At 38.6% G+C, this 26,987-nt stretch overlaps 1 protein-coding gene across 2 annotated transcripts in view; it reads left to right on the top strand.

Annotated features, from left to right (window-relative positions):
- The first annotated feature begins 3,788 nt into the window (after positions 1 to 3,788).
- Positions 3,789 to 26,987, top strand: part of LOC126374181 (excitatory amino acid transporter 3-like) — a 44,002-nt gene continuing 20,803 nt past the window's right edge. The window contains exons 1-3 of one of the 2 annotated variants that reach the window (XM_050020672.1): positions 3,789 to 3,890; positions 18,936 to 19,209; positions 22,025 to 22,201. In XM_050020672.1, the coding sequence (XP_049876629.1) occupies positions 18,944 to 19,209; positions 22,025 to 22,201 (443 nt within the window). In that variant the 5' untranslated portion in view covers positions 3,789 to 3,890; positions 18,936 to 18,943. The remainder of the gene's footprint in view (positions 3,891 to 18,935; positions 19,210 to 22,024; positions 22,202 to 26,987) is intronic. The other variant, XM_050020673.1, reaches the window with a different exon arrangement.

The following is a 26,987-nucleotide window of genomic DNA, read 5'->3' as shown; positions in this document are numbered from 1 at the left end:
CGCTATGTGTCCTGCCCACTGCCACTTCAGCTTTGCAATTCTCCACCATCGAACCGGACGAACCAGACCGAACCGGAGAACCGGACACCATCTAATTTTAAGTTATATCTGTCATTTTCTTATCCGCCGAAAAGGAAAGGGAGGGGTAATCGTAAAACAACCGTCTTAAAATTTTACACTGGCCAATAACCCGCCAGAATTATGTTGACAGCACACGTCAAACGGTTTGCATACCAGCGACATACCTTTTTGATTCGCCCGGGTTATTCAATCATTTACTCATTCTTCCTAAAATTAAGAGCTGTCAATCACCCGTCCCTTTCCTTTTCGGCGGATAAGAAAATGACGGGTATAACTTAAAGTAAAATTAGGAGGTATCTGCAAGAATCGGGGCCATTATTTCATTATACAATACAATACAAATACACTTTATTGCACAAAAATAAAAAGAAATAATTACAAAAAGTCTCTTAACTAAGTACATGGCAAATGGCGGCCTTATCGCTTAAAGCGATTTCTTCCAGACAACCATAAGAGGAAAAATGAAAAAAAATAATAATTGAAAGATTGCGGGTACAAGCTATAAGTACAATTTACCAATAAATACATGCAAATAAATATATAACATACTTACAAATATAATATATACCTAACCTATATACATAACCTACTATACTGTTTTAGTAATAGTTTTATTTCTTAACATTCGCCTATATCCAGCGTGACCCACTTGCACAGCATAGGATACTGGTTGGTAGTATATATCATGTTGCAAGTGCATCCGATACGCAATGAAATAAAACCTTTCCGGAAACTAATGATATAGTCGCTTGTTCACGTGAATGATATGAAATTAATCTGGAGGGCAAAGATAAATTAAGTCGGATGCCACAATTATATGGAACGCGTCAATGGATAAGTGGGGCGGTTGCTGGTACGTAATAGTATAAATTTCATTATCTGTTTTGTAAACATTTAGGGGAGAAACGGTAACGTAATTAGTCTTCTTCTTCTATCATATGGGTTGTGAGGTGGATTACCAACTGATTACTATTGACCCGTCAAAGGATGGACATGACTCATGAGGTAACCGGGACCAACGGCTTAACGTGCCTTCCGAGAAGCACGGATCGTCTTACTTTCGGACAAACAGGTGATCAGCTTGTAATGTCCTAACCAAACTAGGGACTACAAAGTAACTTTTGTGATATGTCCCCACCGGGAATCGAACCCAGGACCCCCGGATCATGAGCCCAACGCTCAAACACTCGACCGCAGTGGTCGTTAACCTGATGGTAATTTTGAGTGTGGACTAAAATGGTATATTATTAAGTGCCTAGTGACTGTTGGACTCTTAGCTCGGTCCACTCCGATAGGGTGACGTAGAGTGAGTTGTATGAAATACAACAAACATACTTACTTATAGTTAAAATGTAATAATAACTTATACATTTTATTATTATATAGTTTTAAAATGCGGTTGCTACGCTGAAATGTTCGATAATAATAATTGTAATACTTAAGTACAGTATTTGTTTAAGTATTCGTAAAATACTATTTAACAAATCTTCCACTTTGAAAGATAATTAGAATTCGATCAGCAGGAAAATACGTTTTTACACAAACCAGAATTCGTAACGCGCTACGGCGACTACGCTTGCTACACACGTAGACGACTACGAAAAACACTGAAATTATGGAATTTCCTATTTATAGTCCTTTTTATTCCAAATTTATATATTTTTTTTAAATATGGATAAAATCAAAATGCAAATATTAGGTAAATTTGGTAATTTATGTTCTTACTGAATGTTGATTGGAAGACAGAAAACAGTAAGTTCACTTAACCGGGAATGCATAAGAAAATAAGTTCTTTGACATCCATTAAATTAGAAGGTTACGAAGAAACATCTTTACAGCTCTCATTGTTTTTGAGGAAAGTAGCATGGAAAGTCCCTCATTGGATAGAATAAAGATACTGGCGACTTTCAGTTGACCGAGAACTAAAAACTCTCGGTATGTCATGCATGGGAGCAAACTACAGATGATACAAAAGATCGTGCAGAGTGTAAATGTGTTGTCGAGCCCTAAATCACAGCAGAGGACATTAAGTTTAAAAGAAGAAGAAGATACATTTTTTTTGTTTTGGTTTTCCCCGAAGGGTAAGGCAAAGGGAACTATGCCCATACAGCCATGTCTTACGTATTCTTTTTCTTGATGATTAATGAAATGATGAAAGGTGATGATGATGAAACCTAAGCCCCCACCCTCGGAGTAGACTCCTACTTCGAACCCCGAACGAATTAACTCAAAAGTCCGCATAAACTTTCAAGTTATGAACCGGCTTCCTGGCACGAAGCGAAAATAGGCAGATCTATACACTTTGTTCATTGAATACTCCGATATAATAACACTCGCGAATGTCTTCCGACTAACTTAATGCGATCATTAACCACAAAACACCACTTCGTATTAATTATTTAGATTATTCAATGAAGAAAGCAACTGTCCCGTTCCCGTTTCCCGCCAAAAAGCCGAAGAAGATACATTATACTCGTACCTACTTGTTTTGTGTCTATATTTCCTTGTTTATGGTATTAATTTAGGATGATTAATGAATGGGATGGAAGCAAGTTTTTAAAAATATGAATTGGTTGTCTGTGATCGGATTGTCGTCAGAATGTAAGGAGCATTTGGTTTTTTGAAAATAAAGCGGGTAAAGCTAATTAAAATATTCCTTCTTTATAATATATGTGCAGTGGGTAATCATTTCATGCGGTTTCCATTAAAATAGAGTTTCACCTTTCTCAGAGTAAAACGAATTCTGATTTACGTATTATTCTTTATTTTTTTGTTTGTATGAATTTATTTCTGAAGTAGTAGTAGTGTAGTGTGTTAACGGCCTCCGTGGTCCAGTGGTTGAGCGTTGGGTTCGAATCCCGGTGGGGACATATCACAAAAATCACTTTGCGATCTCTAATTTGGTTACGACATTAAAGGCTGATCACCTAATTGTCCGAAAGTAAGATGGTCTGTGCTTCAGAAGGCACGTTAAGCCGTTGGTCCCGGTTACTACTAACTGATGTAAGTATGTAGTCGTTACATGAGCCATGTCAGGGGCCTTTGGCGGCTCAGTAATAACCCTGACACCAGGGTTGATGAGGTTGGTATTCCACCTCACAACCCACACGATAAGAAGTGTAGCTTAGTGGGTTAGTAGTGAAGTAACACTACTATTAGTGATGACGCTACTACTATCTATAAAACTATATATATTATATATAATATATATATATATAATATATTTATTGTATAGTTATTTTTTTTAAAATAAGATGGGTTTGCTCTTAAGTAACTTCGTTCTTCCACGAGGAGAAGAAGAGATAGACGTTAGAACGAGCTTACCCAGAAAATGCCTGTTCACCCGTGATTTAAAGGATTCCAGGTTATAAGATACAGCTAGGAAACACCGACGCCGGCAGCCCATTCCATTCCTTGGCTGTGCGCATTATGAAAGATGAAGCGATATATAAATGAAAATAGTAACAGTACAATTCTGATCGTTACTTAACCCAGCGGCTATGATAGGCGGTCGCGTTGCAATGACGCGTACGCGCGCACTGCTCGTTGAGTCCGCCGGGAGTGGATTACCGAGGGAGGCTGCCATTCAGGACATGAAACGCAGGAAGCTGACTCGCGGATCAATCGCTCCTCCCCCCACTCCCTGACCCCCCCTGAATGAGCCACCACGCCAGACTAGGTGCCACCAGTCTGTTCCGAACTTCCGCCGCCGCCGCACGCGTCTAAAGGTCGGTTATGCAGTGTTTACCCCACGATATGCTCTAACTACAAAGTGCTCCGTGTTTTTCTCACATAAGTTCTTTGATACGGTAAGTTGCAAGGTTTCATACGTAGCTATTAATGTATTTATTAATTGTGTCAATTTGCGTTTCCACTTGTTGAGTTTGAGATGAGGCGATAGTTGAATTAGGCGGGAGATGTTGTGGGCGGCGCTAATAGGCAGACGCCAAAGTCGGCACAGATTGAAAATGACAGGTTCGAGAGATTCTCCAAGCCGGGAATAATTAGGGCGCATTGTTTTCTAATTGCGTTTTTTAAGGGCATTTCTTATTACGGTCATAAGGTTCAATGTGCTTTAAAATCAAACTATTGTGTTTGGAAAACCGGGTCTTATGAAGATTATTGGAAGGTGAAAGAAAGCAGGAGAGATATATATTTTAGTTTAACAAATAGGTAAACATGAAATTTAATGCTTTAATTATTAGTTTAAGTATATTGTTTTTTTTTTCATAATATAACAGCATCACGCCTGTATCTCCATAGGGGTAGGCAGAGGTGTATAGTATAATACACTGTTAAATTTAATAGTGGTGAGTGAGCGAATGAATTATTAATTCTAATGATCATTCCAATTCAAACTTAAATATAGGTACTTTATTGCACCAAAACCAACTATTTACAAAAGATACTTAACTAGGTACTTACACGGAAAACGGCGGCCTTATCGCTTAAAGCGATTTCCTCCGGGCCACCATAAGGTGGCAGGTATTAGAATTGTCGATTGTAGAAATTACATAAGAAATGAATTATATTAATGAAACTTATTTAAGGATGACAGGAATGTAAGTATGTCTTTTCATTATAATAATATTAATATTATACAAGAAAACAGAAATCAGTAGGATCTATTCAACGTACCTACTTATTTAACTATCATGGATAAACTTGTTGAAGGTCAATGTAACATTTTGAATCTATTTACGTCATTTCGCAACGTGTTATTGCCGAGGAGAAGAAATGACAAGTAACTGCAACAGCAACACATCTTTTAAATCAATGTACATTACAAGTTATTTAATAACTAGAGGAACACATTTAATGCCAGTCATTTTTATCATTTAGGTAATCAGTAATCTTATAAAACTAAACACAACACAACAAAATTAAATAATAAATTAAAACGCTATGCTAATGAAAAAAAAAACAAATAAATAATATGCCTGTGCTACTTAAAAGAAACATAAAGAGATGAATAACGTATGCATGTTAAGTATTTAATAAAAAGAAACATTCAAATGTAGAATCGTAATTCGAATGATCAGTTTGCCATCCCTAGTTTGTTTAGGACGGGACTGTCCGTAAGATGATCCGTGCTTCAGAGGGCACGTGTAGTGGTCCCGGCTACTATTTACCGTTACAAGAGCGATGACAGGGGCCTTACAGGGCTGATGAAGTCGATCATTGATTTTACAATCCACACGAGAATTAACGCGCGCGTGTGTGTGTTTGTGTGTGTGTGTGTGTGTGTGTGTGTGTGTGTGTGTGTGTGTGTGTGTGTGTGTGTGTGTGTGTGTTTGTGTGTGTGGACACATAGAAACCATCATCGTACGGGCCCTCAGTCGATGGTTCATGTAATCGCAGCGGTAACGAACCTCGGCGAATGCAATTTGTATCAACGAGCACTTCCGTGCCGCGACGCGATGCAAACTGCCGCACATTATCCACACACGGCGCGGGGCCAAAAATACAGGGTGTTAGTAACATAGCACCGAATAGGGGGATGATTCAGGTCATTCTGAGTTAATATCAAGTGGAATTTTCCCTCGCATGGAACTGAAAATAATTAAAAAAATCTCTAACATTTTCATATATTTTGCGACGGAAAATTCCACGTGATATTAACTCAGAATCATGAGCTGAATCATCGCCCTCAGTATTGACTGCGGTATTATTAAAAAGAAAGAAAAATTTATTATAAAAAATGACACCGCATTAACAGATAAAAAACAAAACACGGAATAACACATAACTTACAAATCAAAACACGTAACACGCACACACACACACACACACACACTTTCACACTAACACTAACTAACCTGTATATTGGGTTTGACAAACAAACTGAGATTTATAGTATCGCAAAATCGTAAAAAAGACATCGTCACTGGAATGGAAAAATTACAGAAGCGCCTAATATTCTAAAATAGCAATCCATGTTATGGCATGTATTGCTATTGCATAGAAAATTAAAAAACAATGTACTTACGTTGATGTCATCTAATTTGGACAAATGGGTAAAAAGTTTTGATTATAAAGCGAAAAACTTTTATAAACGGTTTTTTCTCGAAATGGCCTCTGGTGCTTACGTAACTTTGACTTTCCAATGACGTCATGGTCACTTTGTCGGTTTTTACGAATTTTTTTCCCGCCCAGCAGATAAATTCATAACAAAATAAGAAAAAATCGTTTTCCTTGGCAAGCGAATAAAGTGCTTCGCTTTATCAATCAGACCCTGAGAGCAGGATATTAGATTACTTTTCCATTTTCATCGTTGAAACTGGATCAATATGTTTAGGGAATATTTCCATAGGTACTTATACTTTTTGTGCAGTCTGTATTTATGGTTTTCACAAACAGTCGTGTTATCACATGCTCAGCGGTGAAGCAAAACATTATGAGGAAACCCACATCATCATCATCATCATCATCAGCCGTAGGACGCCCACTGCTGGGCATAGGCCTCCCCCAAGGATCTCCACGACGATCGGTCCTGCGCTGCCCGCATCCAGCGGCTTCCCGCGACCTTCACCAGATCGGTCCACCTTGTAGCGGGCCTACCCACTGAGCGTCGTCCGAAACCCACATCCCCGAGAAATGCGTTTCGGCGGTACGTGACCTAGCCTGTATTGGGCTGGTTTGACCTTCGCGGTTTGGGAGGTCAGAAAGACACTCGATTCTATAAAAAACCGGTCAAATCTTCAAGTTAGGTAAGCGGACCTTGTGAGAAAAGTGATAACTCTAAGGAGATGATGAGAGAGCGTTCAACAGCGGGAGTATGCATGAAACCGTACCGTTCTGTGCAAACAAATAACAACATAATATAACATCGCGCCTGTATCCCCGAAAGGGGTGGGCATAGTGTAGGTATACAGGGCGTTGTTAGTGACATTGTAACGAATACTGATGGGGTCGATTCAGACCATGATTCTGAGTTAATATTAAGTGGAATTTTACTTGTATGGTTACCTGTATGTACTTGGATGGGGTGTGAGGGTTGATTCCGCTCATTATTTTAAGTTAATATCAAGTGGAATTTTCAAACGCAAAAGTATAGAATTGAAAATATTAAAAAAAAACTGAAAAAAAAACCATGAATTTTGCGGCGGGAAATTCCACTTGATATTAACTCAGAATCATGGTCTGAATCATCCCTCGCAGTATTCGTTACGATGTCACTAACACCCGGTATATACCCATTCCTCGCCAGCTATGTTTAAATCTCCTGTCATTAACCGGCCACAAATCCTGTAAACCACGTGATATCTATGATCCAAACATGAATACAAACACATAAACGCGTGACGTATTCGTTACGATGTCACTTACACCATGAATAGGTACAGTCATGAGCAATATAATGTACCCACTTTAGGACTCTGTCGCACTAACATATTTGACATTTAGTGAGACTTACAGTTCAATTTGTCAAAAAAGTTAATGTGACATGGTACCAAGGTGTATACATATTAATGCTCGTGACCGTACTTATAGGTAGCCATACAAGTATATATATAGGTGTTAGTGACACCCTAACAAAAACTTTGGGGGATGATTCAGACCATGATTCTGAGTTGATATCAAGTGGAGTTTCCTGTTGAAAAAAAAAATGAAATTTTTGGTGTTTTTAAAAATATTTTCAATTCCATACTTATGCGACGGAAAATTCTACTTGATGTCAATTCAGAATCATGGTGTGAATCATTCCTCTAACACCCTGTATACTTAGCCTTGTGTTGAGGGCTTCTGCTCATAAGGGACAAGGGTCCTTACGTTTGGGGCTAAGTTAGCGATTACTTCACACTGTAACGCTATGTAGAGCGATTACCTTTACGACGGGACTTGGTCACAGATTTAAATTATGCTCTTTGATTCAGAACTTCTTTGTAATATTCTTTTTAGACTTGCACTTAGCAATTTTGTCGCCATTAAACAAGGTTAGCTTTACGACCTTAAAAGGTCCTCCTAAATTTACAGTACAAAATTTCTGCCATCTCCTACTTTCATGGTCTGCTGACAGAGATTTCTATTAGAAATAACCTGAAATGTTTGTCTGTTTTGTGTAATCAACTTGCCTTGATATCTTTTCCTATATACAATAAACAGTTAAATAAATCAATGAATTTAAGGATAACTTAGGCAGTGGCGGACCTAATAAAAATATTCTTTGCCGTTGTTTCGCCGTTGGTCCCGGTTACTACTTACAGATGTAAGTAAGTAGTCGTTACATGAGGTATATCAGGGGCCTTTGGCGGCTTAATAATAACCCTGACACCAGAAGAAGCGGATGAGTCACACGATAGAAGAAAAAGCAAAATATTTAGGTGGTGCAAGTTCTGGCACCCCTCAGCCCCTTAAAATGTTGTTTACGTCCACCCGGTTAGCAGGAAGAAGGAGGAAATTACCTTGCGGCCAGAGTGAACCAGTCTTGGTTGATTTTCAAGTCAAGAGCCTAGATTTCTCGACCTCCTAATTTTATTTTAAATTATACCCGTCATTTTCTTATCCGCCGAAAAGTTTTGTCCTGTTCCAGGTTAACTCGAGCTCTTAGCCTACAGTTTTATTTTATTCAACATGTAATTTTTTTTTCAGTTTGTTTGATTCTGATCACTTCGAAACTGGCAGAATGATCCTAAGCGACTCATTGCCATAACCTAAAAAAACAAAACGTGACGTGTGTTTCATAAATTTTATGTAGGGTAGGTAATTTCCAACTAGTCAAATTAGTTACTTTTTACTAAACGTCAAAAGACGAAGTTTTTGTTTCTTTGACGCAGATAGCCGGATAAATGGGGAGCGCTGAAGGCTCTCACCCGGTACAACGTTTAAGACAACAGGCCTGAGGGTGTCCAGTTGGGCGTGAACCTCGGCTCAGGGCGTCGTCTGAAAGGAAAAATATTTGAAAGAATTAATTGACCCTAGCGGGTCGATGGCGATAAGCACTGATTGAGGGAAATCGTCGACCACGCCGGCGGGGTCAGTATCGGGGACTGACTTCTGAACGTCAAAACACGAAATTACTATGGAATTTGTATGAAAAAGCAACCTGTAACGTCATGGAAAAACGTGACAAAAAGTCGCACTTATTATTAGATTTTTCTTTATTAAAATTCATAAATACCTAAGTTAAATAAAAAAAAAGGAAACGTTCCTTGTCACATTTAGAACTGACTTTATTTTAGCTATTAAGTAATCATCAGTATTTCATAATTTATTTCTGACCAAGAAAACTAACCAATTAATTTCATAATTTAATTTAGGAAAGTACCCAATTTGCAATAACGATAGAAGTCTATAAAGTATAAACTAACATTTCTTTTGTAACATTTTAAGGCTTCTATACCACTGAAAAGACATCAACGCGTTATTTATGTTTATTTATTATACCCAAACATTTTTTTTTACAAAGAAAAAATCAGACTGTGAATCTGATTACGGTTTCAACATTTTTTATTTCGTCACCGTATGTAGCTAATACAACATCACTGCGGAACCCTGAAAAATCAGCTCATTGTGCCTTTGTTGTTTTGTTTATCTTGCACAACAATATTTTATGTTTTTTTAAAGAACGACTAGGGCTATGCCGAGGTTTTTCTTGCAGCTTCTTTCCCCCGGCTGTACAGGTTGTGAGAAGGTGCAGTAGTTTTAGGCGGTTGAAAGGTTCGTTATGTAAAATATGGCGATTCTAAGTGTAACTATGTTATCTACTGACCGGCTTCAGTGGTTGAGCGTTCTGCTCATGATCCGGAGGTCCCGGGTTCGAATCCCGGTGGGGACAAGTCACTTTGTGATCCCTAGTTTGGTTAGGACATTGCAGGCTGATCACCTGATTGTCCAGAAGTAAGATGATCCGTGCACGTTAAGCCGTTCGTCCCGGTTACTACTTACTGATGTAAGCACGTAGTCGTTACATGAGTCACGTCAGGGGCCTTTGGCGGCTCAATAGTAACCCTGACACCAGAGGTTGGTACTCCACCTGACAACCTACATGATAGAAGAAGAAGAAGCCATTGGATTTAAGGTTCAAATACGGCGCGTTTTGAGCTATTACGGATGTATTTCTCTCTCATAAGAAATCAAAATAAGCGAAAGCGGTACAGATTACCAATATGAAAAGAATCAGGTAGCAAATCAGTTCCTTATTGCGAATATAATCCCCGTAAGTAGGTCGACTGCGGCTCGGGACTTTGTTGGCAAGACGGTCGAGCAGGGATTATCCCGTCTTTGGCATGTAAAGGGTTGCCAGATGAAGAAAATGATAAACGCTGAAACAGAGCTAATTTGTCTGCTTTTTGTTTTACTTTCATTTTAAAATAAAAATATCTTTATTCACTTTTTTTTATAATCTTTATTTGGGTAAAAGGCTTTCGTCGCTGAGCGATTATGTCAGCCCTGTAACAAAAAAAATATTCTCTATTTTTTATAAATTTACCTATAAGATAATATAATTTAATACAATAATATCTTACTTTTCAATATCTTTATTCAATTGTTAGTGTTATGTTGTTTTTTGTTTGATATACTCTGAACGTGCTTGTATGAAACGATTGATGAATTTGAAGGCATGTCGGGATAGAAACAATGCTGGGCTGGGGATCTAAAATATCGTATGTGTATGTGTGTGTGAGGGTAAGTGTGTGCAAGGGTGAGTGTATGTTGGCGTTATTCATTTGTTAAGTGACAGATTTATAAGAGGTTATAAACATTAAAAATAAATAATAAATATATTGTCGAAATCACTTTGTGAGACTGTCCTTTGTTTGGTAAGGACTTTTCACGCTTGAATCACGTGATTGTCCGAAAAAATAAGATGATTCCGTGCTTCGGAGGGCAGGTTAAGCCGTTGGTCCCGGCTATTAGCCGTAAAACACCTCCACCAACCCGCATTGGAGCAGCGTGGTGGAGTACCCCCTCCGGTTGATTGAGGGGAGGCCTGTGCCCAGCAGTGGGACGTATATAGGCTGTTTATGTATGTATGTGTGCAATAAATTTTGTCGAAATCGATAAGTTTGTTTTTTCCCTAATATCCGTGTCACGTGATTTTACGACATGACATGGGTTCACATATTTGCACCATCTGACAAAACGACATTATTATATCGTCAGAATCGATAAAACGACCGTGACAAAATGTTATCACGTTGCACATATTAGCCCTAGTGAGGGTTTGGTATTGTTTATAAAATATCTTTATTCATCAATCAATCAATCAAATCATAATATGGATGCACAATCTGAAATAAATATTTTATTATTATTATTTGTATGTCGTTTCCATATCTCGGGCCTATGGAGGCCCGGACTTTTGGAAGGCGTGGGTGGGGCCGAAGCCAACACGTAATCTTATTTATCGTAATCGTAAGCCTGAAAAGTCCTTACCAAACAAAGGACAGTCTCACAAAGTGATTTGGACAATAACAATTATCATTATTAAATCATTTATTCGCATAGGATTCATGGTTTTGTAAACAGTTTGTAGGCGAAGTAACACATGATCTGCTAGATATAAGCATACGAAAATAAAAAAAAAACATTACAACTTAGTGTACATTTTATCATAAGTGTACGTAACCTAATTTAAACAATTTACAGGCTGTATATAAACCTGCTAATATCAAACTTTCAAAGTAATAAATAGCGCATCGCATCGTCCTTCATTATGCGCACTACTAGGGAGTGGAATTCTCTGCCGTCTTCTGTATTTCCGAATGCATATAACTCGGGTGCTTTCAAGGCCAGAGTGAACAGGCACCTTCTGGGCGAGCTCGCTCCATCTTAGGCCTCGTCAATGCCTTCGGGCAAGTCTGGGGCCAAGAGCAAACCCATCAAAGGTAAAACAAAAAACAACAATTATTTTTTTTATTAAAATGCATTATTATAATTCGGTAGTACAACAGGTGGCCTTATTGCTAAGGTAACAATCTCTTCCAGACCTTTAAGTATAGGAAATGAATTTAAGTTGTCATGTCATGATTATTTAAGAATATGTTTACTTTGTTGAGTTTACATTTACGGAAAGAAAGAAAATATTTATTCGGCAAAAATACATAATTACATATTGTTAAATGGTAGTTAGTATTTAACAATAGAATTATAAATAATGCCGAAACGGCTGCAGCTCAGCGAATGCCATAGCCTAGCTGTAGTTAGATTATAGCGCTGATTTTCAGCTGCAGCCGATTTATTATCACAAACAATTAAACAAAAACTGGGCTCCTATGTCTAAGCGCATTTGTTATTATGACATAATAATTACAGTGTATTATGGTGTAGTGTACAAAAAAAAAGATACCGAGGGTGCCCAGTTTTTTTATTCGCTCCAGGCCAATACTTAGAAGCAACACGTCAAGTGGGCGCGCAACAAACGTCTTTCCTAATTGAATGTCCGTTGTCGCAAGCAGAGGAAATACGAACCGTTCAAGACAATCTCGCATGAGGGGTCGACATTTGCATAACTCCTTTATTGGTTTACTACTAGGAAACATGCGGAGTTAGGTCACATTCCAATTTATTCTTTTCTCCGGCTATACGGGTTGTGAGAAGCTGCAGTAGTTTTAGGCGGATGAGACGTTCGTTAAATGTAAAAATTGACGATTCAAAGTGTAACTATGTTACCTATTGAATAAAGATATTTTTGAATTTTTAAAGGTCTTTTCTTCACCATTGCTAAGTCGCTACTTAGAAAGTGTGGGTGGATTGTGTGATGAAGGATATAGTGTGTTCCCTCATTCAGCGCTTATCGCTATCGACCCATTAGGGTCGATTAATTCTTTCAAATATTCTTCCTCTCAGACGACGCCCTGAGCCGAGGTTCGCGCCCAACTGGGCACCGTCAGGCCTGTTGTCTTAAATTTTGCCTCAGCGCTCACATTTGTCTGGCCAAGTAGTTAATGCCATCTGCGGCAAATCTACAATAAGACACGTAAGAAAAAAAAGGTGTGAGTACTGAGATGACGTCTGACAGAAATGAATGGAAGAGGAAATCTCAGCTGAGACTGCCCTCAAGATCATGCTCAAGTCTCTGTTTTTATATGAGAACTGTTACATTGACATGATCTTAAGGGCAGTCTCGAAGCTGAGATTAGTTTATTAATAACACTCTTAGAGTGGGTTAAGTTTCCGGCCAAGTAGTTAATGCCATCTGCGGCAAATCTACAATTAGCCACGTCAAAAAAAAAGTGGGTTAAGACCAGGAGGATGATGATTGCTGAGTCGTTGCCTGTATGCTGTGCTGAGCCGTGATCGCCCAGGTGGATGAACGCTTGACTCTCACTGTGAGGTCGGAGATTCAAATGTCAGCTCGGGCCTAAACTAATAATTTTCGAATTCATGTTTGGATATGAGACGCATCTGTTTATGATTATGTTATTTAAATTAGAGTTTATTTTCATACGCCGCATTTGAATTTAAGTAGCTACACGTCAGTCGTTAGTTTTTAAAAAAATAGATACAGTTTAAAAAAAGTTTATCTTTTATAATTACGTTGAATAAACGATTTCAACTTGACTTGAGTTTGCAAATGGTTACGAATCTGTCGATAGCGGGCGGTTGTATCGAGTTTTCTATGTGTATGCGCGCGCGCACGTGGGAGCGAGTCCCCGCGCGGATGTGCCGCGGATATCTTTATTTAGTGGATCACGATCCGGTGCGCCCCTCCGCTCACACGACTCACACCTACCTATACCTAACAACAGAATGTAGCCTTACCTATACTATACATATTACACTGCTAAAAGCGACCAAATTTTGATGTACGCAGTTAGAACCCTGTCACATTAACATAATTCGTACTCTTTATTAAATCAAACGGCCTCCGTGGTCCAGTGGTTGAGCGTTGGCTCACGATCAGGAGGTCCTGGGTTCGATTCCTGGTGGGGAAATATCACAAAAATTACTTTGTGGTCCCTAGTTTGGTTAGGACATTACAGGCTGATCACCTGGTTGTCCGAAAGTAAGACGATCCGTGCTTCGGAAGGCACGTTAAGCCGTTGGTCCCGGTTACTACTTACTGATGTAAGTACGTAGTCGTTATATAAGTCATGTCAGGGGCCTTTGGCGGCTCAATAGTAACCCTGACACCAGGGTTGATGAAGTTGGTAATTCACCTCACAACCTACACGATAGAAGAAGAAGATTAAATCAATTTGCACAATAAAACACGACACTGTGCTATTTACTACACTCATAACACACTGCACTTTGTTCATATTTAGTGACACTATGGTATAGCGATTAGAGCGCTGGGCTCATTATCTGGAGTGCCGGGTTCGATTCCCGATGAAGATATTGTCGAAATCGCTTTGTGACAGTCCTTTGTTTGGCTAGGACATTGCAGGTTGAATCACCTGATTGTCCGATATACATGATTCCGAGATTCGGAAGGCACGTTAAGCAGTGCAGCAGCGTGGTCGAGTGGAGTTGCCTCCAGTTGATTAAGTGGAGGCCTGAATCCAGCAGTGAGAATGTGTATGTTGTTTTGATTTGTCAAATAATGACACATAACATAAACAGCCTATATACGTCCCACTGCTGGGCACAGGCCTCCCCTCAATCAACCGGAGGGGGTATGGAGCATACTCTACGATGCTGCTCCAATGCGGGTTGGTGGAAATAATGACACGTGGTTCTAAAGTATTATACTATATTTTTAGATCTCTCTTTATTTAAGAGCTGCGCTCTTGTCGGTGGAGTAATCGCTATTACTCCATAGATAGGGCGTGTAGAACGGTGGTTGCCCCAATCGCCTTCCGTTCCGCAGTACAGTGACCAATTTCTATTTTTTATTTTTAGATATGACCTTAAAAAGGTTAGCTAACAGCTGTAACACTGCTAATATTGGCCAAAATAGATTGCTGGCTATGTGGCTTCACGATTCGGAGGAGCTGGGTTTGAAATAAGGGGGTTAAAAAGGTATATCTGCCATCTTCATCTTCTAACCGTCATTCCTTAGAAAATGCGCAACATTTTACTGAACAGGAGGGATTAAAAAGGCAACATCGAAGCAATTGACAACATTTCATTTTTACTAAGGTGCCTTAAATCGAAAACCATTTCGAGATATTTCTATGATTTACACAAAACACATTTTTACAGATTTTTTAATTCAGTAATAATAGAAATATATTGAAAAATCCACGAGGTCAGAAGAGGAAGGCATAATAAGTTCAGACCTTTACATAAAAATTATAAAAAAAGTAAATGTCATACATAACATGACACTTTGTTTGCGACTTGTTTTAAATACGCATGCAAAGGTACATTACATTATACTGCCTTCATTCTATCAATGGCAGAATCCAATTTTCAAAAAATATTTTTTGTAACTTCTAGTGGAAAAATCTTGAAAAGAAAAAATACGTGTCTTCTATTTAAACAAGTACTTTCGAAATAGCACAAAAAAACCACGGCTTAAAAATTTGAAATGTTGTCAATTCAGGTAAAAAAGCAATATTGCAATTTGACATTTGCTTCTTCTTCTTCTATCGTGTGGGTTGTGAGGCGAATTACTAACCTCATCAACCCTGGTGTCAGGGTTACTATTGAGCCGCCAAAGCCCCCTGACATGACTCATTTATAACGACTACGTACTTACACAGTAAGTAGTAACCGGGACCAACGGTTTAACGTGCCTTCCGAAGCACGGTTCGTCTTACTTTCGGACAATCAGGTGATCAGCCTGTAATGTCCTAACCAAACTAGGGACCGCAAAGTAATTTTTGTGATATGTCCCCACTGGGAATCGAACCCAGGACCTCCGGATCGTGAGCCCAACGCTCAACCACTGGACCACGGAGGCCGTTTGCTCATAGCAATATTGCTTTATAGACGAATTGTTTCGATGTGCTCTTGCTAACCCCGCTGAAGGCGTCGCTACGCGTTATCTTCCTGGGCTAGTCGTAAAATCTTACTCAATTTAGTCCTTTAAGGGTAGGCAGAGATGGATAGTATGTACACCCACTTCTCGTTAGCTATGTTTAAGCCCCATATAAAAAGGCGCAAGCCTATTTATTGCAATTAACAGGGCACAAATCCTGGAAACCACATTATATCAATTTATCTACCTATGATCCAAACATTAATTATATTATTTCTTGGCCAAATCATCGTCTTGCAACTAATATTTTATTTTTATTATATATTTTTTTTATTTTACTCTTTGCGCGCTACACTGCAGCTGTATAAGTGTATTATATCCTTTGCCGAAGGTTGTCTGCAAGAGATCGCTCTTAGGGAGAAGGCCGCCTTTGTGGCCGAATAAGTTTATCCTGTAAATGTCTTGTAATGTTTGCAATAGAGTGTTTTATTATTATGTTTGTCGTTTCCATATCCCGCGCCTATGGAGTCCCGGACTTTTGGAAGGCAAGCGTGGGGTAACACGTAGAGGTCCCTTAAGACAATTTACTCTAATTATTATTATGAATCTAAAGTAATCTAAATGTTTAAGAATACTAAGCTATGGATTTGTAATTATCTGAAAATAATCATTTTTTATTTTATTTTATTTAAAGTCATAAAAGTGGAATTCATTAGTAATCCGTTTCGTAGGTGTGTGACGTGACCTGTACGTTTCCCTTTGCGGGTTGGAAGGTAAGACAGGTAGTCGCTTCTGTATAAAAACCAGACTTAATGTAGACATTGTAAAACCAATGTGATTACGCTGACGTCACGCATGCTTAGACAACAATAGCAAACGACCACTATGAACCCTGCCAAGTATCTATCCAACTAATAATATCCCGCATATCTCCTAGGTCAAAACTGTCCTACTCTGATGACCTTTATCGGTCCACCTTGACCTTCTTCTTCTATCGAGTGGATTGTGAGGTGGATTACCAAACCCATCAACCCTGGTGTCAGGGTTATTACTGAGCCGCCATAGGCCCCGACATGACTCATGTAACGACTACGTACTTGCGTTAGTAATAACCGGGACCAACGGCTTAACGCGCCTTCCGAAGCACGGATCATCTTACTTTTGGACAATCAGGTAATCAGCCTGTAATATCCTAACCAAACTAGGTATCATTTTTGTGATGTGTCCCCACTGGGATTCGAACCCGGGACCTCCGGATCGTGAGCACAACGCTCAACCACTGGACCACGGAGGCCGTTACCTTGACCTTGACCTTGTTAGTACATCTATCAGTTCATTAATTATATTTATAATTATGTATCTCTTGTTTGGCTATATGCCGGGTTTTGTGTTGTGGCAAATGTGGCAGATATTTACATGCATTATACATATCGTCTCCTTATACTGAAGACCACGCAAGCTCAATTTTTAAAACAACATTCTCATGTGATTTTCTTTAACAAAACTTCAAAAAGGGTAAAAATTGAGACCATTATTTTCTATCTGAACTGAAACTCTCGTGTCTATTGCGAGGTTTTGTTACCAAAAATCACACCCAAATGTGAATTTTTGAAAAGGTACATACGATTACGATATATAGGTATATAAAGGAGATGGAAAACGGTGGGCCAAAATGTAATAAGTTGGGATATGGTCTAAAAAACGAGGTCGTCAAAGGTTCGAACAATTAAGAACTTCTTTTGCATTTCAGGAATCATCCGATAGTTAAATATTGCGACATAACCTCACTTTTGCTAAACCTCCATTATCTCAGTTCCCAGATTGACAAAAGCTACACAATTTTCAGTGTGTGACTGATAAGTTTAAACCTATAAATTCACACCCTTTTCATCTCATTACATCTTGGCCCAGGAATGTATGAAATTGTTTCAGTCTCCTTTACGCCTATTTCCTTTTGAGATAGGCAGAGATCGCAGAATTCGACTTGCTACTATCGAATTTTCATCAAAATCTTCACGCAAGCTCACCTGTCTCGATAACTCTTGACTTGACCCTGACATCTCCAATTTACCTGTTTTTCAATCACTTCTTTACATTTATATAAAGTACTTTTATATTCGCTGTTATTAAAAATTTAAAAGGAAAATTCCACTTGATATCATCTCAGAATCATGGCCTGAATAATCCCTCATAGTTTTCGTTACGATGTCACTAACATCCTGTGTATGAAAAAAACGTTCTGCCTTGTACAGTCATGAGCAATATAATGTACCCACTTTAGGACTCTGTCGCACTAACATATTTGACATTTAGTGAGACTTACAGTACAATTTGTCAAAATGTTTAATGTGACATGGTACCAAAGTGTATACATATTAATTCTCGTGACCGTACTAGATGCATCGTGCGAAAGGTCTCTCTATTTGCACTGCGGCGTCACATCAATTGATGCAGTTTATAGAACAATTACTCATACATAGTTTATGTGACTGTTAGTATTGATTACAAGAATTATTGCCACTTGTATGCGTCTATTATCATTACAGCATTCAAATAAAAATAAAGAATACAATGTAGTTTTTGGCACAAACTCGAATTGGCTTGCAATAGGTCAGGACCAATTTGCTTTGAGTCTAAAGATAAATGTGACACGGTTTATAGTTGTAGATTCCAATAGGCATATTTTGGTGCAGCATTTATCCAAGTTATAGTAAAAAAAAAATTAAATTTTTTTTTATGTAATTAGATCATCATTTTCTACGACTTATATCTGATGCTACTTGCTTTAGGATATGTTACAGAGCATGATAATTAAGTTACTTTTTCATATTTTTATAACAAAATATCCAGCATCCAGTTCCGGCCAAGTAGTTCATGCCATTTGTGGCAAATATACAAGTCACGTCAAAAAAAAAATCCAGCATCCAGCTCGAATAAAATAAAAAAAATGTATCACATACACTCTGTTACAAACAATCTATATACTTAGACGAAGTTGTTCGAAATAAACATCTTTTTTACTAGTCTTCCTTGTCCACAGACCGCACGATGCCGCTGCAAATCCGGCGGGGTCGATGCACCTCGTTCCTTCGGGAGAACCTTCTCACCATGCTCACTGTCATCGGCGTGGTGGCAGGAACCCTGCTGGGCTGGGGGCTCCGCGCCACTGGCTACGAGTGGTCCCGCCGCGAGGTCATGTACTTCCAGTACCCTGGAGAACTGTTCCTCAGGATGTTGAAGTGTCTCATCGTGCCGCTCCTGGTGTCATCCATCGTGTCAGCTATTGGATCCCTCGATCTCAGTCTTTCTGGCAAGTGAGTTACTTTCATATTCCTCCTTCTCTTCTCTTCACAGACTATATGAGAGGTCTTGTGATCCATGAGTTCATGTACTTCCAGTACTTGGAGAGTTCTTCCCCAGAATGTTGAAATGCCTCATCGTGCTGTTCATGTCTTTTCAATAGTCTTTGCCATCGGATCTTTTAATCTCAGTCTTTCTGTCAAGTGAATTACTTCCAAATTCGTCCTTCTCCTCATGCTCTCTACAGACTTAACGAGAGGCTCTGTGGTCCGTGAGGTCAGTATCCTGGAGAGCTCTTATTCAGGGTGTTGGAACCACATTGAAGCAATTCATTTGAAAAGCAATATTGCAATTTGACATTTGCGCATATAGAAGTAAGTGCGCTATGCAAACAAATGTCAAATAGCAATATTGCTTTTTCAGATGAATTCCTTTGATGTGACCTTTTAACGTCCCTGTGGTTGTGTCTAGTCATTTTTGTGGAATAGGTACTTTAATCGTTATCAACTTTTTAACATTTAATTTAAAAAAGGAAGAATCTATTGCGAGTTAAATTGACTGCGAAACATTAACCCGTCCTTTTACTAAATGTTTTCGGCCGCAAATCCATGGTAGATTAATTATAATTTGTGAACAAAAGGGCTATTAATTTTTGTTAATCTAACCATTCGCGTTTGGATTTTGTTAATGAAGTCTCTGAGAGTACATCAATCATTTCGGGAGGGCCTGTCAGCGATGCGTCCCTCTCAATGTACTTAATCATTCGTATCGAGATCCCTCACTTTCTGCTTACATAAACAATGAGAGGGCGTAAATAAATTGATGCCGTATTTTTGTTTTTAAATGCAGTTACGAAGCCTGTAGTACAATAGGCCATTTTCCAACTAGTCAAAACAGTTACATTTTATTAAACGTCAAAATACGAAATTACTATGGAATTTGTATGCAAAAGCACACTGTCGGGTTTACTATTACTTTTTTCTTGATTAAAATTTATAAATAAATTAAATAGAAAAAAGATAATGTTTTTAATTACATTTGCTGAATGACGCTTATGACAATGTACTTAACCACATATTATTATATATTTTTTTAAAGAACGTCTAGGGTCCTGTGCCGAGGCTTTTCTTGCAGCTTCTTTTCCCCGGCTGTACAGGTTGTGAGAAGCTGCAGTAGTTTTAGGCGGATGAGGAGTTCGTTATGTAAAAATTGACGATTCAAAGCGTAACTATGTTACTTACTGAATAAAGATATTTTTGAATCTGAATTTGACATAATACCGGGTTCTTACCGCGTTATTTTCAAATTATCGATCTACCAACTCCACTCCAATTTCATCAGCCTTCCCGTGATCATGGCACTTGCAACAGTGTTGAAGTATCGAGAGTCTCATATCCCTGATAATAGCGCGGTAACGTGGTATTATGCGTTTAAATTATGGTAATAACCGCGTAAACCACAAACAATGTAGATGTTCCTAAATACCTGTTTCTTAGGGGTTCTACTAGAATGTAATACTAACAGAACGGATCAGAATAATTATTATTGCTGGCTCTACTTCTATGTAATATTAATATGTTAAGAGCAATGCTTTTCTTTTTCCTTAGAATGTATCTACTTACTTTTTGTAACGTAACTGTAAATATTTAAATGGTGTGCTCACATGGCCCTTGGCCATTTAAGCCACATGCGAGCATATGAACGTCTTAGTTGAAGCAGTCGCCGTATCCGAAATCGGCTGGATCACATCACCATCATCATCAATGTAACTGTTCACGTAAGACCAAGTAGACTATGCCACTGCAGACCATCATGAATTTCCTGAACCGTGTCGAAATTTCAAAGAACATAAGCATCACACCTCTATTCCCGAAGACCCCAGACAGTGTATAGTTCATACTCCAGCTATAAGACCATTCTTTAAGACTCGTATAATAGGGGACGAGTATACACTAACACAGTTGGCTCGACCATTACAGACGGCGATACGGCTCACTACCTATCACATTGGTGTAACAGAAGGCTCGGTGAGGCGTGGGTACTTAGTTCATTTGCTTATTTTGTGTTATGTAATAGGGGGTCGAGCCTATTGCCATAAACTGAACACTATAACCGGACGGGTCGGTTGCTTTTCAGTATCATCATCACTAATTCAAGAGCCACGCTCTTGTCGGTGTTGCTACTTTTTAGGGATAAATAGAGCAGTTGTTTCCCTCTTGCCTTCCGCCCCGCAGTACTCTGTCTGACGAGAGTGGGATGGCGCCCAGAGTAGTCTATTTCAAAGCCGTACTAAGACTCCTGTCCTCCGCCTCTGAATAGTACTGACAGTTACTGCTGCCCTCTGACAGATTCCAGGTTACAGTCGCTGTGACTCGCCTCTTCCGTCCTGCATGTTTTTTAGTATGATGGATCGCTAGTATGTACAAAGAATGGGCGAAACTGGTCCAATAACCTCCACTGATGAGACTTATAATGAAAGTATTATGCTTTTCCTATGATTCTGGGAAACTTCTATCAGATTCTGTCCCGGGATTCTTTTTCTACGGCCGTGTTTGTCCTGGCTATGTACCTACTAGATTTAGTTATTCAGCAACAAATCTTCAGTCGATTTTAGTCCCCCACTTTATTTTATCAAAATTTTAGTCAGGACAAACATGGCTGTAGAAAAAGAACCCCGGGATAGAATCTGATAGAACTTTTCCAGAATAATAGGGAAAGTATAAGCTTTCATTACATATAAGTCTCAATCGTGGAGGTTCTTGGACCAAGTTTCATACAAATGTGCCCATTGTCATTTCGAAGGATTCTAACATCATGTTTGTTCGACAGGGTGGGCATGCGCGCCATCTTGTATTACATGACGACGACAATTTGCGCGGTGATACTGGGCATCGTGCTGGTAACCACCATCAAACCAGGCAAGGACCCCGACTACAAACAGCCTAACATCACCAAGCTCATCAAGAAGGATACCCTCACTTCAGATACGCTGCTTGATTTGATCAGGTAAGATTTATATCTACTGTTTAAAAAAAAACTATTTATGATGCGGGTGTAAGTGTTGGAAGATGAAGGTATTCTCGCCCGGACATAAGTCACGTCAAAAAAAAAATCCTCTTTTGCTATGGTCGAGTATTTAAATGGATTTTCATATGCGACGATAAGTACAGTCATGAGCAATATAATGTACCCACTTTAGGACTCTGTCGCACTAACATATTTGACATTTAGTAAGACTTACAGTTCAATTTGTCAAAAAAGTTAATGTGACATGGTACCAAAGTGTATACATATTAATGCTCGTGACCGTACCTACGATGTTTTGCCCGAATCGTCATAATCACATTTGTTCCATAAAATGTTTAGACCACAAATGGTCCAATGATACGATATGCCAGCAGTAGTTGGTATAAAATGTCGGGTTTAATAAGATTTGCGCTGCGCGTATCTGCATACCTACGCTTCAATGAGTGTTATGTGGCATTCTAATTTAGCTTTCCGTTTTAAAATACCTAACCTATGTTGGTAATCTGATCGCTTTTGTGGAGTAAGTACTTTTATTATAATGAGAATGAATAGGTTAGTTTCCAACTAGTCAAATCAGTTACTTTTTACTAAACGTCAAAACACGAAATGACTATGGAATTTGTAGGAAAAAGCAACCCGTGACGTCATAGAAAAACGTGACAGAATTTCGCACTTATTATTACATTATTATCTTAAAATTCATAAATAAGTTGAATAGAAAAAAGAAAACGCTATTTCTCACTTTTAGATCTGTTTTTATTTAGTTATAAGAATTTCATAATTTATCTTTAACCTAGGAAACTACCCAATTAACGAGGATTCATTTTTTATGAAAGTAAACCTAAATAGTTGTAAAAATGTTTTTGAAAACGCTATACGTACTTGTTTATTTTAAGATTGGAATAAGTACCTCTAGATTATTTTTTTATTTTTGGGATATGAAGTATTTATTAAAAAGTTTGCATAATAATTATATTTGAAGCGTAGAGAAGAAATACTGGCATAAATGAGTTAAAATATTTATTGAAATGCCATTTTTAGAAAAAAAGCAAACAATTTATTTTTCTGATTATCCGGCGTTTTAAAAATAATTTTACAGAGAAACAGCCAGTACTCCTAAAAAGCAATCAAATTATAAGGTAACAAAACTTTTTAATGGAAAATATTTTCTAAGATTACTCGATTTCTCTTTTTGAAATCTTTGTCATACTAAGTAATTGCAACTGTAGAATTTTGAGTTTATGAAGATTCTTAATATACAGAGCTACATAGCACATGGCGCAAAGCGAGGTATAGTATCCTCGATACCCTCTCCGGTTGTTTCAAGGGAGGCATGTGACCAGTAGTGGGACGTATATAGGCTGCTTCTTGTTGTTACGATAATATGCTTATCATAGCTATTTACAAGCTTAACAGCCGAATGTAGTGCAAAGCGAAGCGGGCGGTTCCCTACTCGTCAATCTTCATCAACACCGCACGTATAAATAACTGCGCCCTACTTATGCGCAGGGCTGCGATTGTTACGAAAATGTTTAACATAACATATTATATAACATCACGCCTGTATCCCTCAAAGGGTAGGCAGAGCTATATAAACACATATTTCTCGACAGCTATGTCTTAAGTCCAATTTTATAGGGGGCGAGCCTATTTCCATTAACCGGGTACAAATCCTGGATACCACGTGAAAACAATCATATAATTCAATTCATTTAATTCTTGAGAGTTCAATACAATAACGCGTTCAGGGTGCTGTTTGGGCTGCCGCGTTTTTGCAGTGCGTCAAAAATGTTTGCCGATCACAATACAGATTGTTTCTTTGCAATTATTAGGAAGAGGTGTGCATCGCTATTGAGGCGCTTACGTTCCAGCTCAAACGGCATTCTGAGCGTGTTGACTGGGAACCTGCTTATTAGTAATGTGTTGTGTTAATGTGTACGTTTTCTTGTTGTTTATAATTGTCGAGCCGTGTCGTGTGTAAATGTTATTTTATTTTTATCGTTCTATTACTAACACTAGATTAAGTTGTTTATTGCTTGTTACTAACCACTATGGAACATGTCCGAAATAAACTCTTTTTTTTTTTTTATAATGATGCAAACATGAACAGGGCTATCATAGTGTCTATCGTGGATTCATACCCGTTTGCCACACGTTGGTAGTGTGACTAGGGATCGACGATCCAAATACACATACACACATAAACTCACGCCTATTTCCCACCGGGGAGAACGATCCAAATGTTCAATAATAATTACAAACACACACGTCCGTAAGAGGTAGGCAGGCAAAGCCACAGCAATCAGAGAGCAACTTGCAGCCACTCTTGATACGAAGTCCTAAGGTGGATATGATGAACCTTATTATGACAGATGATTGTTATGATAATGATGATTTCTTTGCCCATTATAGCACTGAAAACATAATGACAACAACAACAGACAAAACCGAAAAGCGTTGGGTTTACTAATCAGAGGTCTTGAGTTCGAATACCGGTAGGGGCACCCCCGGGAGTTTGTTTATGCGGCGAGGGTGTGCTTTGCAGGTTTGGAGTTTGAAGATTCACATGAGGAACCACAAAATCACGAGGTCACAGTTGAAAAGCTAGTTAGTAAGAAATCATCTATCTATAGACTGACAGACAAATGATGTTGCCTCGATAAATTGTCTCTTGGCTCTTTTTACATAGATAAAAGAACGGCATAATACAATACAATACCATACAAATACACTTTATTGGACCAAAATAAAAAGAAATCATTACAAAATATACGGTCGAATTGAGAACCTCCTCCTTTTTTGAAGTCGGTAAAAAAGACTCTTTTTTTTTAATTTATTTATAAACAAAATTACATACATATACATTTTAATACTATCTTAACTAAGTACATGGCAAATGTTCGTGTAACAATAGCATAGAATAAGGAATAAAACTACGCACAGAACGGCAACTCTCCGCTCCTCATCAGCGGCTGAACCTCCCCCCCTTTCCCCTCGGTCTTACTTTAGTCTTCATTCGCATGGGCGTCAGATGTCACACACACAGATGCGCGTGTACGATAATGCCAGTGTGTAGTGTCTGTGTAAAACGAAGTGTTTTGTATGAAGTGTCCTGGGTGTGGTAATAAATAAATAACAAGTACCGCTGCCAACCCTACCAGTCGTCAACCAAATAAGACAATGATAGTTCAGACTAGCCGAGTATAATGTCAGGTATGTGACGTACTCAGTACGTTGTTTAATGTGACTTACAGGTAACCATACAAGTACGTATGGGTGTTAGTGACACCATAACAATACTGAGGGTGATGATTCAGACCGTGATTCTGAGTTGAAATCAAGTGGAATTGTTTTTTGAAATGATTTTAAGTTCCATACTTTTGCGACTTTCTGGCATCCATAAGAGAAGTTTTTTTCGCAAGAGTTTTTTCTACATGTGTATTGTAATATTTAACTGTATACCTGACAGCTTTAAGGCCTTAAATGATTATAACTTTAAAGTCAAAATTGGCGAGTAGTTGTGTGCAAAGCAGTTTTGATGAATGAGGGTAAGTTGTGATAGTGGAATGTTAGTCTGTTTTCTGTGTTGTGTCTGAGATGTATATTGTCGCGCACAGCGCGAGTTGCCATGTAAAAATACGTCCACTTAGAAGGTGAGTCTTTTGGCGCCAACTGTCAGTCGTTAGCAAATTGACGGCTAGTTAAAAACTGCAGCCCAGAGAGGCAAAAGGCGAGGACCTGGAGAGGGTGAGTCAGCTACCTCTTGTAAGTCCTTTTTATACTATATATGTGATGTGTCGACTGGTATTCATATGGTGTGGAAATATGATGAGACTGTATTATCGTAGCAGTAAATTTCCATAAATGGTGTCCAATAAAACGCTAGTACAATGTACTTTGAGTAGTGTCTTAGACATGGGGGCGTAGAAATTGGACGGGAGCGAGTATCTCTCGCCCCTAGCGACAGTAGGCTATTAGTTGGAGAAACCGTGGCGGAACTATGGGGAAGGTGGAGGTTCCCGGGGGACCAAAGCTCCCCTGTCCGGCGGGTGCCAGATATTGATCAAGGCTAGCTGTACGACCAGAAGCTTGTGATCTAGGGTGAACAGGAAGAGCGAGACTTAGCGGCAAGGCCACCTGTATCACATTAGTAAGGCACCCGGGTATATGCGATTACTCAGACCGGAGCGAGTCGACTGTATTGTCCGGCCTGACCGATGGCAATAAACATGTGAGAGTAAATATCTTGTTAATGCAATAACAGTCGATTCATGATTCCATACCATGTAATGCAAGGTATAACCTAATTACTCTAGTTTTAACTTTGTTGCTCAACCCAACGTTTTTAGACTTGAACCCAAGGCTATTATCAATATCTAAAAAGGGGGCGACAAATTTGGTGGAGATGCTGGGATAATATATGCATCAGGTACACTTTTCCGGTAGAAAAGTGTAATAATAATCGTATATCATTGTTATTATCCCAAATATGATATGAATGTTATTCTATTTTATTAGGCTTTTTTGAGCACCCTGGGTGATCAAACCAGGCCGTATATTATGATTGAAGAATATATTACGCATCTTGGACTTGCCGAGAAATATACATTATTTTGTGTTATAAAAGGAATATTTAACATTTATCAAGCTGGTTAACCTTGTGTTTTATTTTAATTATTAATTGTTAAAATTTATCTTTTTTATTATTATGAGTTGGTGGCTATGTCGGGTATAGCTCCAACACCCCCATACACTATGCGACTTT

Source organism: Pectinophora gossypiella, chromosome 17 (genome assembly GCF_024362695.1).
Source record: "Pectinophora gossypiella chromosome 17, ilPecGoss1.1, whole genome shotgun sequence".
Classification (NCBI taxonomy): domain Eukaryota; kingdom Metazoa; phylum Arthropoda; class Insecta; order Lepidoptera; family Gelechiidae; genus Pectinophora; species Pectinophora gossypiella.
This window is presented reverse-complemented; position numbering and strand designations above follow the sequence as displayed.